Source organism: Mastomys coucha, unplaced genomic scaffold (assembly GCF_008632895.1).
Source record: "Mastomys coucha isolate ucsf_1 unplaced genomic scaffold, UCSF_Mcou_1 pScaffold22, whole genome shotgun sequence".
In the NCBI taxonomy this organism is placed as follows: Eukaryota; Metazoa; Chordata; class Mammalia; order Rodentia; family Muridae; genus Mastomys; species Mastomys coucha.
In genome coordinates this window covers 107,744,007-107,764,079 of record NW_022196905.1, presented here as the reverse complement: position 1 = coordinate 107,764,079, position 20,073 = coordinate 107,744,007, and the positions used below count along the sequence as shown (strand labels likewise).

The following is a 20,073-nucleotide window of genomic DNA, read 5'->3' as shown; positions in this document are numbered from 1 at the left end:
TGAGGGTCACACATCACACCCCACAGAGTCAGAAGTGCCACACAGGGTGTGAGGGTTACACATCACACACCCCAGAGTCAGAAGTGCCACATACAGTGTGTGAGGGTTACACATCACACCCCACAGAGTTAGAAGTGCCACACAGGGTGTGAGGGTCACACATCACACACCTGTTTTTTTTCTTCTTTCTGTGTTGCCCAAGAATTTATCACATGCTTCTTGTGTAGGTCCAACTCAAGCTGAGGATGAGAAAGAAAATATTAATTTCCCGAGGCTTGCATGATACTTATTGCAGTCTGTGCCACCAGCTGGAACCTGACCATGACCCGCTACCCCAACAAAATCAGTCTGATGAGGGCCAGCAAGAAGACTCAAGTTCAAAGTCACTGCCTGCACACCTAAGGTCAATCCCTGGCAGCACCATGTAAAAAGCAGGATGTAGTAGCATATGTGTGGGACCCTGGCACCTCTGTGGTGAGGTGGAAGACAGAGACAAGGACTCTCTACAAACCCAAGAGTTCAAGGGTCAGTTAGCCCAGAGTTCAAGGGTCAGTTAGCCCAGAGTTCAACTTAGCAGCAGAAAAGGATAAACTGCCTCTGTAAAGGGGGGTGGGGGTGGGAGTGGAGCAATGCCCAACAGTTGACCTCTGACCTCCACACAGGGGCCACAACACATCTGTGCCCCCCCCCCACACACAATCGTCAATAAAATCAACAACAAAACCCAATCTACATATCCAGCAAGTCGGAAACCAAAGGATCACGTGCTTCTAAGCCCTGCCTACACCTGGAACCAAGGGGCCAACATTCTCTCAGGGAGCCCAGGGGTGAACAGGAAGCACTTCTCAAACAAAACTGCAATTTGAAAGGAGAGCCCAGGAGACCTGGGTAAGCAGAGGCAGCCCTGAACTTGGCTCCCAAAAACTTCCAGCCAGAACTCAGAGACTCAGCTGCCTCTGCCTTCCCAGGGCTAAAATTAAAGGAGTGAACTCCAGCATTCAGGAGACAGAGGCAGGTGAGTCTCTGTGAGATCAAAGCCAGCCCAGTTTACATAGTGAGTTCCAGGACAGCTAGGGCTACAGAGTGAGATCTAGTTTCAAAAAAACAAATAAACCAACAACAATAAAAAGAAAAGAAGAAAGTGAGCTACTCCATCTAGCCTTTTTTAAAAATATTTTTTATATTTAGTGTGTTGTATGTGTGTGTGTGTTGTATGTGTAGGCCAGAGCATAACCTGTGGGAGTTGGTTCTGTCCTTCGCCCATGTTGGTCCTGGGATGAAATTCAGGTCACCAGGCTCGGCAGCAAACACCTTTACCTGCAGAGCCATCTCACCTAGAATCACTACTGGCAATTTCTAGACACAACAAGCTACATAAGTGACAGTGTCAAACTTGTCCAAACATTGCTAAAGTGAGTAGACAGTACCAGTAATGGGCTTAATGCCCTCCAGCCAACCTCTGCGCAGTGGTAGATGCCAACCAAGACAGGATGCAGATATGGCTCCTGTCTCCTCCACCCAAGTCTAGGCTTCACCTTAGGAGCCCAACACACAGCACCACCCTGCCTGTCTCACTCTGACCATGCTGCCATGAGAAGCACCCCACCATGCAGCTGTGAGGGAGCACCCCACCATGCAGCTGTGAGGGAGCACCCCACCATGCAGCTGTGGGGGAGCACCCCACCATGCAGCTATGATCTTGCACATTGCTAAAGTGGTCCAGAGCCTCTGGAAGAAGGCCAGGCAGTACTGCTCCAGGTCTGGCCCCATCTCCTCACCAGCTTCATCTCTTCAGGACTCCCTACCATTGGGCATCTTGGTCTCGCCTGGCCCTTTACAGCTTCCTGGGTTCTGTTGTTGAGGCACAGGACAGCTCTTCCAATCATCTCCATCCAGAAGGCCCTATCCTCACGCCATATTATCCAACTGAAGCCAGTATCCAACTGAAGCCAGCATCCTTCTAGGCTCCTCCCCTCCAGGAGCCTCTCTTACAGACATCCTGAGTCCACTGCCCAGGTCTCTGCAGAGACTGTGTAGAGAGCTCCTGGGCTACAGAACACTTCTCCAGAAGGCAGGCTGCGTGTCGGAGCTCACTGCTCAGCCCTGTCTGACCAGCTCTTCTGTCTGGATCTCTTTTTTCCTCTGTGTCAGCCCAACACACAACCAGGCTCAGAAACAAAGGAACGACATCTGAAAACACGATGTCACCTACACAGGCGAAGTGATGGAAGGCTTAGTTCTCACCTCTCGAAGTTTAGGGTTGTTCTTCCTCCAGTGTTCATACAAAAGTCGTTCAGCAATCTATCAAGAAAACACAGGAGATGTGAAGTCAATATTCAAATCCATCCACACTTAGACAAGATATAGCAGAAGTCAGCTCAGGCCGTGAGCTTCTCCCTTCAGTGATGACACCCTGTCTGCCATTCAAATCTGTTTCCTTTGCACACCAGCTCTGGAGATAAGACATCAGAGCCAAATGGAAGGCACGGGCAAATGCCTCTCTCCGTGGACTAAGAGCTAAGTGGAGCTAAGATCTGATGCTACAGCTTGGCCCTTCTAGGGGCAGAAGCTTCCAAACACATACTAGGTAAAACACACTGAGACTGGTTACTATAGCCACTCACAATACAATACAGCCTTCCCACATCTTTGTGGGACCACAGAGCTGAAAAAATGAAGGAGAATTATAAGTGATTTATAAGCCACATACCAAACATTCCCTGTAAAGGTATGTAAGAGTGGGCGCTAGCTTCCTGTCTGCTTGCCCTCACTCTGGCTGGCAAGCTCATCTATTCTGTGACTGTGGCTGGTGTTAACTTCTGCAAGGTACTGTGTGGAAGCATCAGCTCTCAATGAAAAACCTCTGGCCAATGAGCTGAGGCAGGATTAGAAGGTAGAACATCCAGGGGAGAGAGAGGGGATTCTGGGAAATAGTCAGGTGCGGGAGATTGACCCCAAAACTGATGGAGACAGACACACGAATCTGAGTAACTAACTACATGGCATGGCTTAGACTAGTTTAAACAAGATAACTGAGTTATAAGCTTGTGGAAACAAGCCAAAGCTATTGGCCTAGGCATTTATTCATATATAAGAAGTCTCAGAATTGTTATTTCAGGGAAAGAGGCCAGGTGAAAAAGCACGAGGTTACAATTACCTCCAACTTCTTCAGGATTCTAACACAGACCGAAAGCCAGAAGTTCTGCAGAAATCATCCCAGACTCCAGCACCAGGCTGCGAGCGCAGACATCTGAGCCTCGTGGGCTCAACAACTGCTGGATTCTTGGTCTGTCCGCTGTGGGACAGCCACTGTTGGCCAACCTGGGCTACATCCTCAAAGTGCCAACAAAACATGGTCATACTCCCCAGGGTTTCTCTGAGTAGCCCTGGCTGTCCTGGAACTCACTCTGTAGACCAGGCTGGCCTCGAACTCAGAAATCCACCTGCCTCTGCCTCCCAAGTGCTGGGATCAAAGGCGTGCGCCACCACCGCCCGGCTCAGGTAATTCACCTTTAATCACAGCACTTGGAAGGCAGAGGCAGGCAGGCAGATCTCTGGGACTCTGAGGCCAGGCTAGTCTATAAACAAACTTCCAGGCAAACCAGGACTGCACAGTGAGACCTTCTCCAAACAACCAAACCAACAATAGAAACAATTGCTTTCCAGCTTCTAGCACTATTCAGAGACGCTAAGGTGCCTTGGGATGAGGAGCTACAGAGGCCACAGCCCACTGTGACGGGTCTTTGAAGGCTACAGGCCAAACCCTCTTTCTAACGTCCACAGTTTCCTGAGCCAGCGCAACTTGAGCTCCATTGGTCACTGGCTCCATGCCTTCCTCATTATAATCGCTTGAGACCCTCAGAAACCAGGAGCTAAAATAAACCTTTCCTCTCTAGGGGTGGGGGATGCTTTCTCCATGGGCTCTAATCACCTGACCATCTCATCTGACCAGGCACCCATGAACAACCCCCACAGACCACAGATACACTGTCAGTTCCGGCTGGGAGGTTCCCACCCTGCAACCTGCTTGGTCTAGGGTAGTTACCAGTTTCCTTTGCTCTTCTCGGGCTGACTTCAGGTCCTGGTGCTGCTCCCGGAGTCTTTGTTCCCTCAGGCTCATGCTCAGCTTCAGCTCATCTAGCTCCGCGGCCAGCAAGTCCTGCTCCTCCAGCATAAGCTCCCTGAGCCTCTCCCGACGGATCTCCAGATTCTTCCTCTTCTCCTCCTTCATCTTCTCACAATGGTAGGCGTGCATGCTAGGTTAAGGAGCCCACAGTACATCAGTCACACCAGATCACAGTTTGATGTACATTTCTATATAAAGCTGGGGGGGAGGGGTCGAGCTAAATACCCACTGTGTTTAGCGCTCCTCATCTGGTTTATCTTTTAAAAAGCACATTGCTTCTCCCCAGCAAGTCCCAGCATCACCAGGAGATAACTCAAGCTGTCAAAAGCCACAGTCCCTAAGCCCTGAGGCCACATCTCCCGACTGTGGTAGGAACCAGTGAGCCGGACACACAGACACTTGCCTCCGCTGGTAGGAGATCTTGGAGCTCCATTCGGTCTGTTTGGAGTTGTGGACATCCCAAGTCCTGAAATAGCGGCTGTTCTGTTCCCACCGCTGGCGAAACTGGTCTTCCTGCTGTTGCTGCCGCTGGTAAAGAGTCGTGTGTCTCCGACTGGGCCAATATGAGGGCAACGTGGGGAGCGCCATCTGAAGGGACCGGACACAGCAGCAGGCAAAAACTAAGCCCGGTTGAAAAGCCGAGGACCCCCCACTCGAATGCCTCTTCTCTCTATTGATGGCACTGGCCCCTTGGCTGCACCTTTATCACAGCTTTAAGACCTACATTCCCATCCTGGAACAACTGAATGATCAATTTTTTTAGAATGAGGCCCATGCCAGAATATTTTAAATGATTTGTCACCAAGGCTGCAAATTATCAATTTAAATAAATCTGCACTGTGCCCAGCAGTGGCCAGCAGACACAAAAATTGTCCTGACAAGGCTGGAATAAGAAATCGAGGGCTTTTACGTTCTGCATACAACTACAAGGGCAAGCAGGTCCCAGGGGCATGCCCCAGGAGTCCCAGGTACTTCGGAAGCCGAGGCAGGAAGATCACTTGAGTCCAGGTGTTCAAAGCCAACTTGGCCCAAACAGGAAGCCCTGTCTCAAAAACAAAAGTAGCCTAAGACAACGATGTAAAGATTACTAGTATGTGCCAAGCGCTAGGCATACAACGATTTATAGCTCCCGCGGCGACAAGGATGCCACGTCCCCGCCCCTCGGCCCAGCCTAACCTCTGACTCCTGCGCTTGGCGCCGGAAGTTCGCGAAGAAGGGTCGCCGGCCTTAGCTCGCTCACGCGCCAGCAGGCTCCGAGGGTCCCGTGGCGCCCGCTGCACAGACGCCAGCCGTTTCCTCGCCGGTTGCCGGGCAGCCCGCGAGACGACGGAGCACCGCGAAGGCCAAACTTCCTCCCGCGCGACACCTGCCGCTCTCCAGGAAAAAGTGGTGGGTGGGGTTTTTCCTCTGGCGCCCCCTGGCGGTAGGAGGTAAATCGACAGTAATTGTTAATCCTTGAAGGGGGGGGAGGGGAGGAAAAGAATCCTTAGTATGCCAGCCAGGATGATGGTTGAGGGAAGGGCGAAGGTGGGGAAGTGGAGGAGGGAGTGGCTAGGGGGGTATGGGGGGGAGTGGTTACCAGGGGAGGGTGGAGGAGTAGGGGTAGGTTTAGTGAGAGTGGGGGATGGGGATGGGGTGGTGGGAAGTTAGAGGGGGTGGGAGTAGGGAGGGGAGGGTTAGTGGGGGGTGGAAGAGCAGGAGGAGGGCAGAAACCAAGGGAATTGAATAGAAGAGAAATAAATCCGTGTTTCTCAAACAAAGCACATGAAAGATATCCCCTGGCCAGAGTGAAGAAATAAATGATTTTCAAAGATCCACACATGTGCCCCATGGGCAACGGAGGCCGAGAACCGCTGACCTCTGTAATAACAAGTCATTGGTAAACTACTGTAGTCTTAAGATTGGTGGTGGGTACAAAGGTTTTAGTAACTGTAATTCACATGGTTGCACACGTTTATGCATTAATTATACCAGTAAAAAGAGAAAAGCAAGCCCGGCAGTGGTGGCGCACGCCTTTAATCCCAGAACTTGGGAGGCAGAAGCAGGTGGATTTCTGATTTCCAGGCCAGCCTGGTCTACAGAGTGAGTTCCAGGACAGCCAAGGCTACACAGAGAAACCCTGTCTCGAAAAACAAAAGAGAGAGAGTGAGGGGAGAAGAAAGCAGAGATTGTGCATATTTAGCATGCTCCAAACTCTGAGTTCAATCCCTAAAATAATATAAAATATTGAAATAATATCTTATTTTACTAAGAAAAAAAAACGAAAATAGTGCCCTCCAAAATAATGTAAAATTATTAATAAATAGTCGATCATTCTTTTTTCTTCCATTTTCCCACCCACTTCGCTCTTTCTGCTCTCCCATTCCTCCATTCTGTTGTTCCTCCGGTTTCTCTCTTTCTAATGGAGCCCACGGTACAGTGTTGTTGGCCCTCCACAGCCAGTGACCAGGTTCAAACCTGCAGCATACCAGGTATGGCCATCCTGGGTTGGCCACCCTCTGACCCTAGGGCTGCCCTTTCCCACGCTCCCTTCTCCAGTGGGAAGGAGGCGGCGCCCCCATCTGGCATGATTAAGCCGAAAGGGCCATCAGGCCTTTGAAGGAGTCTGTTGACAGAACTCCTTGAGCCTGCTGAGAACCCCAGGCATATTTGAGTTAGATCCAGAGAAACCTGGGGTTCATTCCTGATTTGTTTGGGGCAAGCCTGCTTCCTCAGGGCCTCAGTTTCTTCTACAGTAGAATTGCCATAGATACACACCTGCTCCTGAGCACAGCATGACTCCAGGACCTCCTCCTGCATTTCCTCCTCCTCCTTTGAAAGAGGTTCTTCCTGTGCAACCCAAGCTAGAAGTCAGGGTGTAGTTCATACTGGCCTCACACTGGGGCTCCTCCCTGCCTCTGACTCCCAAGTTCTGGGCCTATAGGCTTATGCCTCACATACAGCTTGTCCCTGGGCCTCACACGGGCTAAGACAGTCCCACGGGCACCAACCGCAGCTCCTGTTTCAGCTGAGGCTAGCAAACTGCCACCTGTAACTGGTTAGCACAGGTAAAGGGTCCGTCCCACCCAGAAATCGGGAGAGATATTAGATTGTCCCCATTTTAGTCTCAACGGAGCCTCAGATGAGTGTTGCCACTTGCCCCAGGAACCACGGCAGAGGAGTGTGAAGCTGGAATTTGAACCAAGGACATGGGGCTAGAGCCCAGGTCTTCCCTATCCTGATGCTGTTTCCCTGCTGTAGCTACAGTACCAAAGCTGGATATGGCTGGCTTATGGGTTTCAGGCTAGCCTGGGCTATAAAATAAGTCTCAATAAAAAATAAAATAAAAAAAACAGGCTCTGGGAGATGTCTAATAACTTGAGTTCAGATCCCTGGAATATGAAGAAAGGAAGGAAATAAAAAAGGAAGGAAGGAAATCAGATGTGGTATCACATGTCTGTAAGCTCAGCTCTTCTGTGGCAAGATTGAAGGTAGAGATAGCTCTTAGACCAGATAAAACGAAGTCTACACACACTTCAGCCGGTGAAGCCAGAGAGACCCTGCCTCAAACAAGATGGAAACTTCAGAACCAACTCCTGAGCAGTGTCCTCTGCTTTACACACATGTGCTGTGGCCTGTGTGCACGCACACACACATGCTTGCACTCACACATGCACACTCACACATGCATACACACATACATCTGCAAATAGGAAGCAGATTGACTTTATAAGGATAAAGTCAACATATGATATTTATGTTTAATATTTTAATGTTTAATATTTAGGCCAATGGGGGACTACCGGGGGAAGCCTGGCAAGGGAGCAAGGTGGGGAGAGGGTGGCTTGCACCTGTGGGTGTCTTGGTGTAGGGGAGGTGGGTGCAGACAGGGATGTACTCTTTGTCAGCTCAACTGTAGCAATCCCAGCAGGCTCTGCCCTCACTTCATCCACTGGTGGATACCAGGGCTTACCTGCACTTGGCTTTCTCAGCATCTCAGGATCAACCGCCCTGGTTTTGCTCGTGTCTTTGGGCTAAGCCGATGACCCTCCCTGATGACAAAGAGCAGCTCATAGGCTGCCTCTAAGAGCCCAGTTTTGTGACGGGCAAACCTGCAGTAAGTATTCAGGAGAGAAAAAAAAACCAAAACACTGTCCAGGTGTTTGCTGAATACAGCCAGTAGCACTGTGGCCAGCTTTCAGCCAGACCTTCCATTCTGGTTCTCTAGATTTTTTTCAGTTTAACAGTAGTCTCTAGAGTTTGCTGCTGCTGAGAAGTGCAACACCAATTGGTCCCAGGCTACACAGTTGCACCGCTGTGTGAGGTACAGGTGCTTGCGACAGACACTTGGGAAGCTTTTAAAATACCTGATGCTGAGCCAGGAGCAGGAGCACGTGCCTGTAACTGGTACTCCGGAAGCTGAGGCAGGAGGATCATGATTTCTAGGGCAGCCTGGGTTATACACTAAAACCCTGTCAGAGAGAGAGAGAGGAGTCCCAGTTCCCCACCACCACCACCAAAGAAGTGCTGATTTATTTGTTTTACTGATATAGACGGGGCCTGTGCATCTGCTTTCTGATTTGGTTTTGGTTTTTCTTATGGTCCTGGGAATTGAACTGAGGACCTTGAAGGTAGCTTCCTTCCCAGGCTGATGGGTTTGTTCTCAGGTCTAAGGTCTTATCTAGTCTGCTCTCAAGCAATCCTCCTTCCTACCCCAACCCCACAAATACCTGGGTCCCAAGTGCCACCACACCAGCTTGCTCCTGTTCATTCATTCATTCATTTATATTGAGGCTGGATATGAGACAGAGTCTCACTATATACCTCTGGCTGTCCTAGAACTCACTATGTAGACCATACTGGCCTCGAACTCACAGAGATCTGTCTGCCTTTGCTTTTGTCTCCTGAGCATTAGGATTAAAGGTATGCACTGTTAATGGTATGCCTGGTTTAATTTTTATTTTTAATAATGTTTAAGGGCTAGAGAGATGGCTCAGCAGTTACGAGCATCCTACTCTTGTAGAGAACCAGAGTTTGATTCCTAGTACCATCAGGTGACTGACAATGGCCTGGAACTCCTGTTCCAGGGGATCTAGCGCCCTCTCTGGCCTCCAAAGTTACTGCACTTTGTGCACAAACACACAGACACATGCAAACCACATAATTATTTTTTTTAAAATAACCTTTTCAGAATAGCTTCAAATTTATAGGAAATTTGCAAAGATAATACATCCTTTCTGTGCCCTGCAGCCTCTCTCTCCAGTCTTAACATTGTCTGTGCATTCTGTGCTCTGTAAGACAGAAGTCCACCATGGATGATACAGAATTAAGGTCTAAGTAGGTCTGTGACCCTTGCTGGGAGCTCAGTGGGAAACGAAGTCCCCTGCTTTTTGCCTCCTCTCTGGCTCAGGACATGGCCCCTTTGCCCTTCAAAGGCAGGAGAGGCCTGCGGTTCCTCCTCTGGGGTCATTCCTTCCTCTGACCACAGTTCTGGAGACATCTCAACTTTGTTCACATCCTCCCAGGCTAGCAGCTCTGGAGGATGCTTCCTCAGCTTCGGGCATGTCTCCCAGAGCTCCCCTTTTCTGCTGCAGCATCCAGAGGGACTGCAGGGGTCCCCTAATTCCTTACCGCTTTCCAGCTCTCCAGGACCACCCTCAAGGTCCCTTTACCTTTGTCACATCTGCCAAGCCCCTCTGGCCATATTTAGTCACACGGTCACCAGTTCTGGGCATCAGGAGGGACCTCCCTTGGGAGGTCTCTATCTGCCTATCATTGAGTGACTGTTCCTAATTTGTGTGGTTGCTTTCGCCTGTCCGTGTGGCAGGAAGGACAGTTCTCACTCCAACCCATGTGGGCTTGCTGCATGTCACAGCCCCCCCACACACACACCTCTCTCCATGCAGAGTGCATCCTGCAGAAAACCCCAACCGAGAAGCCTTCTCTCAGTGCCTTTCTTCAGATGTGTGGCCAGGATGCCCCCAGATCAGGAAAGCTCATCAAAACTCATTCTAACAGGCCTGCTATGTGTGTACAATAACTGGAATGCCGTTCTAGAACCTTCTGTTCGTGCTGTAACCTTCTATTCACCACCTTCAGACAACCTGGAATACATCTGTCTGATGGAATGCCACTGAGGCAGGATTTTCCCCGTCCAACTACATTAAAATATTAGTGCAGCAGGAGGCTTGTGATTGGACAGGGAAAAGGGAAGCAGCGGGAAGAGTTGCAGAGACAGAGATTTCTCAGGAGAGAGGGAGAAGCAAAGATGGAGGCAGACAGAAGAAGAACATGTGCCACCACTGCTCAGCTTCCAGCGTGGCTTTAAATAGCCACAGGTAGTTATGATATCATAATGGTTAGAATAATTGGGATAATTTGTCTAATCTAAGTGGGCAGCTTTAATCATTATCAATTGGTTCTGAAACTATCGTATTGGCATCTTGTGAATTGAGAATTTATTGATACATAAATCTGTTTGGTTAATTACAAGCTTCTAGAGTTTTGTTTTTACCGGGTTGCTGTGTGTTGTGGTGGCTGACCTTGGGGTGTATGGTCGTTGAGTGTGGTAGCAAAGAGAACTCAGGAGCTCTGGCCCCGCTGGAGAATTGGCGGAATAGAGAGTAGCCCAGCGGGACCACCCTGGGGCAGAGAGTGGCCAGAAGTGGCACGGGAAGCCTGCTGGTCTTTTTAAATATTTCCCACAACACGCCACTCACAGTTTTTGCTGCCTGTATTATTTCTAGAGCCCAGCTTGTTTTTGGGGAAGGAGTCTCTGTGGACTCCCAAGAATCTCTTAGGCTTCAGGTTGTTGTGTATAGACTGCAGATAAAACAGTTTCCTGTTTATTAATTGCTCTTCCATACACAATGCCAGGGACAAGGTCATACACATGGTGTGTGACGATTGTCGATTTACTGCAGACCATGGAGAAGCTGGGACTTGCTGGGTTGCATGGGCTATGATTCTTCCTCGGGTTCCCTGCCCTGGCTGTGTCCTCTAGTCGATGTAAATCCCTGTTCCTCAAGGAAACCAAGGCACACCTCCACCCCTGGGAATGACAGGCGCCCATGTGGGCTTTACGCACAGTTCCACTTAGTGGCATGTGGGGACATCTGCTGGGGAGAGGGTGACAAGAGGGTGACATTCGGCATGGTTACATGAGCAGAGCCTACAATACTGCAAGTCGTCAGCAGGAAACCACCCAGCATAGCCTCTATCAGAGAGGAATGAGGGAAGAATTCAGTTCCTGATGAGGCCAAGTACATGAAACTCACCAAGAAGCCTGCACTCAGAGCTTAGACCTCTTGTGAATACTAGGGTGCATGTCTGTCTGTGTAGGAATATGCATACCATATGAGAGTGTTATGTGAGAGTGGTGGATGATTTATGCGGTCAGCACTGATAACGGAACAATACATAATTATCTGGGGCCCGGCAAGAATGCCTGGTGACAATCTCGGAACTCTTTTAACTCTTAAGAGGCCATCGAGAAAGAAAGGGATACAGAGAAGGCCATGCATACACACAGAACACACACACACTCTGGGCAGGTCCAACCACCTGTTTCATCAATTTCACAAGTGCACATACATACATATATACTTACACATATACCTACATATGTATGTTCACATACATATAGGCAGCAGACATATACATATTATATAGATGCACATACATATACAAATATAGACATTTGGTGGATAGAGCAGAACCCCAAAAGCCACACTTTATATTTTTCTCTCAGCCCATATATACCTTCTTTTTTTATTTGAGCATATTATTATTATTAAATCTTTTTTACAGTCCAGACATCATTCCCCACCTGACCTTTTATATCTTCTTAGACAAAAGTTCTTTTTTTTTTAAAGACTTATTTATTATCATACATAAGTACACTGTAGCTGACTTCAGACACATCAGAAGAGTGCATCAGATCTCATTACAGGTGGTTGTGAGCCACCATGTGGTTGCTGGGATTTGAACTCAGGACCTTTGGAAGAGCAATCAGTGCTCTTACCCGCTGACCCATCTCACCAGCCCAGACAAAAGTTCTTTAAAAACTTATCTCACATGGTACAGTGACAGGCAGGTAGATCAATAGAACTGAATTGAAGACCCAGAAATGAACCCACGCACCTATGGTCACTTAATCTTTGACAAAGGAGCTAAAACCATCCAGTGGAAAAAAGACAGCATTTTCAACAGATGGTGCTGGCTCAACTGGTGGTTAGCATGTAGAAAAATGCAAATCGATCCATTCCTTTCTCCTTGTACAAAGCTCAAGTCCAAGTGGATCAAGGACCTCCACATCAAAGCAGATACATTGAAAACTAATAGAAGAGAAAGTGGGGAAGAACCTCGAGCAAATAGGCACAGGGGAAAATTTCCTGAACAGAACACCAATAGCTTATGCTCTAAGATCAAGAATTGACAAAGGGGACCTCATAAAGTTGCAAAGCTTCTGTAAGGCAAGACACTGTCAATAGGACAAAACAGCAACTAACAAATTGGGAAAAGATCTTTACCAAACCTATATCTGATAGAGGGCTAACATCCAATGTATACAAAGAACTCAAGAAGTTAGACTCCAGAGAACCAAATAACCCTATTAAAAATGGGGTACAGAGCTAAACAAAGAATTCTCAATTGATGAACACCGAATGGTTGAGAAGCACCTAAAGAAATGTTCAATATCCCTAGTCATCAGAGAAATGCAAATCAAAACAACCCTGAGATTCCACCTCACACCAGTCAGAATGGCTAGGATAAAAAACCCAGGTGATTGCCGGGTGGTGGTGGCACACGCCTTTAATCCCAGCACTTGGGAGGCAGAGACCGGCGGATTTCTGAGTTCGAGGCCAGCCTGGTCTACAGAGTGAGTTCCAGGACAGCCAAGGCTACACAGAGAAACCCTGTCTCGAAAAAAACAAACAAACAAAAAAACAAACAAAAAACCCAGGTGACAGCAGATGCTGGAGAAGTTGTGGAGAAAGAGGAACATTACTTCATTGCTGGTGGGATTGCAAACTGGTACAACCACTCTGGAAATCAGTTTGGCGGTTCCTCCGGAAATTGGACATAGTTCTACCGGAGGACCCAGCTATACCACTCCTGGGCATATACCCAAAAGATACTGCAACATGTAATAAGGACACATGCTCCACCATGTTCATAGCAGCCTTATTTATAATAGCCAGAACCTGGAAACAACCCAGATGTTCCTCAACAGAGGAGTGGATACAGAAATTGTGGTACATCTACACAATGGAGCACTATTCAGCTATTAAAAACAATAAATTTATGAAATTCTTAGGGAAATGAATGGATCTGGAGAATATCTTCCTGAGTGAGGTAACCCAATCACAAAAGAACAAACATGGTATGCACTCTCCGATAAGTGGTTATTAGCCCAGAAGGTTGGAATACAGGAAGAACAACCTACAAACCACAAGGAACTCAAGAAGAAGGAAGACCAAAAGGTGGACATTTCATTCCTTCTTAAAAGGGGGAACCAAATACCCATGGAAGGAGTTGCAGAGATTAACTATGGAGCAGAGACTGAAGGAAGGGCAAGCCAGCCTAAATATAGCTATCTCCTGAGAGGCTCTGACAATACCTGACTAATTCAGATGTAGAGGCTCACAGCAATCCATTGAACTGAGTACAGGGTCCTCAATGAAGGAGTTAGAGAAAGGACCTATGGAGCTGAAGGGTTTGCAGCCCCTTAGGACGAACAACAATATGAACTAACTAGTACCCTCAGAGTTCCCAGGGTCTCAACCACCAACCAAGGACTGCACATGGAGGGGTCTGATTGTTCTGGCAGCATGTGTATTGTAGAGGATTGCAAATTCGATCATCAGTAGGAGGAGAGGACCTCGGCCTTGTGAAGGTTCTGTGCCCCAGTGCAGGGGAATGCCAGGGCCAATAAATGGGAGAGGGTGGGGTGGCAGGCATGGGGAGAGGGGAGGCAACAGGGGTTTGTTCTTGTCGTTTTTGTTTGTTTCTTTGTTTTTTGGAGGGGAAACTGGGAAAGGAGTAATTTACATGTAAATAAAGAAAATATCTAATAAAAAATTATCTCACAGATAAAATGTAACAGAAAAGAGAGTTACAGAAAAATGTCAATAGTAAGTTCAAAACAGTGTTTCATTCTATAAGCTCATAAATTCAAAGCATGGGCTGGAGAGATGGCTCAATGGTTAAGAACACTGACTGCTCTTCCAGAGGTCCTGAGTTAAATTCCCAGCAACCACATGGTGGCTCACAACCATCTGTAATAAGATCTGATTCCCTTTTCTGGTGTATCTGAAGACAGCTACAGTGCACTCATATAAATAAAATAAGTAAATAATTATTAAAGTTCAAAGCAGCAGTTTCACATGGCCTGGCTTTATCATAGTGCACACCTGTGGACTATGACCTAGAATGAATGTTTTTTTCTTGATCGCAAATCTGTCCCAAGCCTGTTTCTCTTCTTAGTGCAATTTATGAAATTCCTTAATATGCAGCCTTTACTTACTATTCTATGACGAGGAAGAGCATTCTATTCTTGATTCTAACTTTATTACATCTTTCTGGCAAAATAACTAAAACCATGTCCTTAAACTTTCTTCCTAAAATTGGAACGAAATGAGGAATTCTATAAAATCATTAATATATCTAAACAGCATTAATTCATGAAAGCTCATCTTCATATTGTTCTGCTGGAAATTTGCCCAACAGAATGGCTTATCACCCAGAAAGTGATCAGACCAGTCTGTAGGCAGTGAGGGTCTCCCAGTGTCCACTCATGCCAAGCCACATAAATGAGGAGTGTGACTATGACAAACACGAGGAAACACATCAGTAGCAGGAAGCAATCCTGGGACGAAGTCTCTGGGGACTTGCCTCACTAGAGATCACACATTGCAGCCAAACAAGATGGTGGGCCATCTCCAGGGAGCTCAGTTGTTCACTGCAGCTCTTCCTGCTTGGCATCTGCCACACACACACACACACACACACACACACACACACACACACACACACACACACATTGTCTTAGTCAGGGTTTCTGTTCCTTCACAAACATCATGACCAAGAAGCAAGTTGGAGAGGAAAGGGTTTATTCAGCTTACACTTCCATGTTGCTGTTCATCACCAAAAAAAGTCGGAACTGAAACTCAAGCAAGTCAGGCAGCAGGAGCTGATGCAGAGGCCATGGAGGGATGTTCCTTACTGGCTTGCTTCCCCTGACTTACTCACCCTGCTTTCTTAAAGAACCCAAGACTACCAGCCCAGGGATGGCACCACCCACAAATGGCCCTCCCCCCTTGATCACTAACTGAGAAAATGCTTTACAGTTGGATCTCATGGAGGCATTTCCTCACCTGAAGCTCCTTTCTCTGTGAAAACTCTAGCTTGTGTCAAGTTGACACACAAAACCAGCCAATGCATACATATATGCACATACATATATATACATATACATATGCACATATAATATAATATATAAAATCATATATTTTATAAAATTATACAATATCAATTATATAATATTGCATATGTTATTATAATATATGACATTATATAATACATAAAATTATATTATATCTTATATTGTATATTACATTATATATTATATAATATAAAATATAGAATACATGTTATATTTATTTATTTATTTATTTATTTTTATTTTTTGAGACAGGATTTCTCTGTGTAGCCTGGTTATCCTGGAACTCACTCTGTAGACCAGGCTGGCCTGGAACTCAGAAATCCACCTGCCTCTGCCTCCCAAGTGCTGAAATTAAAGGCATGCGCCACCACTGCCCGGCTCATATTATATTTATATGTGTGTGTACATATGTATGTCTATGTATATGTGTGTACATACCACATATATGTCTATATGTATGTGTATATATGTATATATGGTATTTGCATCTATGTATTTGTGATATATACATGTGTGTAATATATGTGTGGTGCTACGTACATCTGTATGGGTGTGATGTATGCATGCATGTGCACTTGTATGTGGAAGTTCTCTCTCCCATGCATGTGCACATGGAGGCAGAAGACAAATCTGTATGTGTCTTCCACTGTCTGCTCTATGTTGCTTGAGATACGATCCCTTGCTGAAGCTGGGGCTAACCATTTTGAAAGGACTGGTGGGCTAGAGAGCCACCAGGAGCCCCTATCCCTTCCCTGCCCAGCACTGGGGTTAGAGGTGTGTGCCCTCACACCTGGCGTTTATGTAGGCCCTAACGATCTGACCTCAGGTCCTCATGCTGGTACAGTGTGAGCTTTACCTACTAAGCAGCCGTCCCCAGCCCTTGTTTACTTATTTACTTATTTATTTGAGATAAGGTTTCTCTCTCTAGCTCAGGGTAGCCTATAAAACTCTGTGTAGCCCATCTGGTCTTAAAACATGATAATCCTCCTGTCTCAGTCTTCTGGGATGGCAAGTTTAAGTCACACCTGACTTTAAGACCATTTTTTTTATAAGAGCTAAACATATATTTTCTGCTTAAAGTATTTTTCAGTCACCAGGAAACATTTTTGTGGAGATACTTTCTAGAACAGACTCACCCAAGGTGTACTTATTTTGTTTTTACTGATTTGGAAGGCTTAGTCCAATGGTTCTACATAAATCTCACTTTTCAACCATTTCTGAGTCCTCAACTTAGCGGCTTTAAGCTTGTTCATAAAGCAGGACTTCCCCATGCCAGGGCCAGGGTTCAGTCACCCTGAGATGAGCTCCAGAGCTCTACCTTCCCTGCTCTTCAAGGTGGCCCATCAGCTCAGGCTCCCCTGGGCTGTTCCCACAGGGGCATGGAGAGCTAGCCTAATTGACTCCCTCATCTGACTTGGGTCCAGCCTGGACTACAGAGACAGGCCAAGATGGCTACCTTTCAGTAACAGCATAACCCTTGAGACTTCTGTCTGCTTGCTCTACACCACCACTTAGAAATCTCTTAGGAAACTTGGTGGTCCAATGCTACCCTAGCTTGAGCAAGGGTGCTGACACCCAGGTCACTCTGTCTCTACCTCTGTTGCCCCTTTTTCCCACTCACTGGTTCAGCACACACATCCAGAAAGGCATACATATTGCCCTAGAGTTACAACCCCATCTCCCTTCACCCCTACCCCACTGTCCCACTCCCCTCCCACATTTTTCTCTGGTTATTCTCTTGCTCTTATTGTCTGGGCTAGCCTTGAACTTGTGGCTATCCTGCTGTCTCTGTTTCCCAAGGGCTGAGATTACAGACACATACCTGGGGCTCGGGAGGGAGGGGGGTCTTTAATGAAAGCTACTTCTGTTTTCTTCTGTGCCTTGCTACGCTGTATCCCTGCCCCACCTTACCAACTGAATGGAGCACATGCATCACCACAATGGCTCAGCGGGTAAGAGCACTGACTGCTTTTCTGAAGGTCCTGAGTTCGGATTCCAACAACCACATGGTGGCTCACAACCACCCATAATGAGATCTGACGCCCTCTTCTGGTGTGTCTGAATTACAATGAATTATGCTGGAGCCAGCAGGGCCTGCAGAGATCCTGAGTTCAATTCCCAGCAACCACACATGATGGCTCATGGCCATCTGTACAGCTACAGTGTACTCATACACATAAAATAAATAAAATAAATTTTTTAAAGTGACAAAGGTTAACAGGGCAGTGGTGGCACACGCCTTTAATCCCAGCACTTGGGAGGCAAAGGCAGGCAAATTTCTAAGTTTGGTCTACAAAGTGAGTTCCAGGACAGCCAGGGCTACACAGAGAAACCCTGTCTCGAAAAACCAAAAAAAAAAAAAAAAAAGAAAGAAAGTGACAAAAGTTATTGGGAGGGTACATGGATCTTAGGTTGTCTACCAGAAGGATACCCTGGTGACACTGCTGTGGCACACCAGACAAAGTACACACACACAGATACATGCAGGAGGTATGCACACACACTACTCCCAAAATACATATGCACATGCATGCATACCACTCCCAAAAGCATACTTACACACACACACACACACACACACACAGACATACTACTACCAAAATGCATAGGCACATGCACACACACTTCCAGGTGGATACACACACACACACACACACACACACACACATACACACACACACAAACACATGCATGTATAAACACACACATACACACACAAATATGACTCTGCTGTTTAAAGGACCAAACCATTATTTTCCTCTAGGAGATGAAAAACTTTCAAATATTTGGCTGCCGTGTGCCACCCTGCTTTCCAGGATGGCAGCAGGCAGGCCCATTGGCTCCGTCATCTTGGCATCCTCAGGGAGAGGTGGCAGACAGCCCTGTGGAACAGAAAGGCAGTTGGCACAGTGGCTCTTCACACTAAGAGGAGTTGGCTCAACGAAACGCATTTGGTACACTTAATCCTGCTGAAAACCTGGCAAGGGGAGAGACACGATCATCAGGATCAGTTCCCCCTACAGTAGCCAATCTACTCAAGAAATAACTCAAGAAATCAACTTATAATAACTGCCATTCACGGGCAGCCCGGCCCCTAGTGTGCCAATGGCCAGATTCTCATCAATCCATGGAGCCTCACATCAGCCCTGCATGTAGGACACCACTGTGACACATTGGGTGACATGAGACTCCAGAGGCTATGGAAGGGAAGTGTGGTAGATTGACTGTCAGTTCCTAATCCTCATTTCTGAGAACAAGATCTGTGCTGCTTTTCTCATTGGAATGACTGTGTGCCTGACCGAAGCCACTTAAGGAATGGTATACGCTGCTTATGGTTTAGGGACCATCCATTAGAGCAGGGACTTTTATGGCAGGAGTTTGAAGGTTACTGGGCCCTTAGGCAGAGAGAGATGAATGCTGTGTTCAGCTTGGCTTATCCTATTGATTCAGCTGAGGGCCCCAGTCCAGAGAATGGTACCCACAGTCAGGGAGGGTTAGTTAACTTGATCTAAAAGCATCCTCACAGACAGGCCCAGAGGTTGGTCTGCATCCTGATCCTAAATTCCATCAAGTTGACATCAAGTATCACAAGGTTTTCCAGGATCCTGAGGCAGGAGCTTATCTGGGATATCTAGGTGAGCCGGCTGGTACAATTTCAATATGGACTGCCCCTCACAGGTCCCTATTTTACAGGTTTGGAGTCAGGCATGGTGACACACACCTATGCTCTCAGCATTCAGAAGACTGGAGCAGGAGGATTGCATATTCCAGACCAACCTGGGCTAGAACTGACGATTCATATTGAGATTGTCAAACCAAATTTGGGTCCTCAGCCAAAGGCACGGTTGACAGTTGACAAAATCTACAAGATATGGACCCCAGGAATAGTCTTCTGGCCACTGGTTGGGGGCTGGGGTTGGACTTGAAAAGGATCTTGGGCCCTCAGACCCTTTTTCTCTTTGTCTTTTACTTCCTAGGCGTGCAGTGAGACATTTGCTCTGCCCTGAGGTTCCTGATTCCTGCCACAGGGCCCCCATCATTCCCCCCTGCTGTTGTGATAGAGGAGAAAGGATTTATTTTAGCTCACAGTTCCAGTCATATCCCACCCCAGCAAAGGTGGCAGGGCTTTACAGCAGCTACTCACAGGACGTCCACAGCCAAGAGCAGAGAGGTGGATGCATGCTTACTGCTCAACTCCGGTTCCCCAGACCCAGGGAATGGTGCCACCCACGGTGGGCGTGTCAATGTCATCAAGACAATCCCTACACACCAACCTGATCTAGACGATGCCATGTGGAGACTCTCTTGCTAGTGATTCTAGAGTGTGTCAAGTTTACAATTAAAACTAGGGGCGAGGGGGATGGCTTGGCTGGTAATGTAGAAACTAATAAGGACCTGAATTCAATCCCCAGGACCCACATGATGGAAGACAAGACCTGACTCCTACAAGTTTACTTCTGACATTCTGACATTCACAGAAGTGTGAGCCAAACCCTCTACAAGTAAATAAGTGTAATAAAAA

At 47.2% G+C, this 20,073-nt stretch overlaps 1 protein-coding gene and 1 long non-coding RNA gene across 3 annotated transcripts in view; one reads left to right on the top strand and one right to left on the bottom strand.

Moving 5' to 3' along the window:
- The window catches only part of Tchp (trichoplein keratin filament binding), a 15,706-nt gene extending 10,163 nt beyond the window's left edge, over positions 1 to 5,543 (bottom strand). The window contains exons 1-5 of one of the 2 annotated variants that reach the window (XM_031337505.1): positions 5,303 to 5,543; positions 4,530 to 4,714; positions 4,046 to 4,256; positions 2,245 to 2,301; positions 171 to 239 (exon numbers count right to left, since the gene is read on the bottom strand). In XM_031337505.1, the coding sequence (XP_031193365.1) occupies positions 171 to 239; positions 2,245 to 2,301; positions 4,046 to 4,256; positions 4,530 to 4,714 (522 nt within the window). In that variant the 5' untranslated portion in view covers positions 5,303 to 5,543. The other variant, XM_031337504.1, reaches the window with a different exon arrangement.
- On the top strand, positions 5,492 to 20,073 carry LOC116068230. Its single transcript, XR_004109502.1, has 3 exons — positions 5,492 to 5,556; positions 19,529 to 19,873; positions 19,964 to 20,073. It is a non-coding gene; the product is annotated as an uncharacterized LOC116068230 (long non-coding RNA).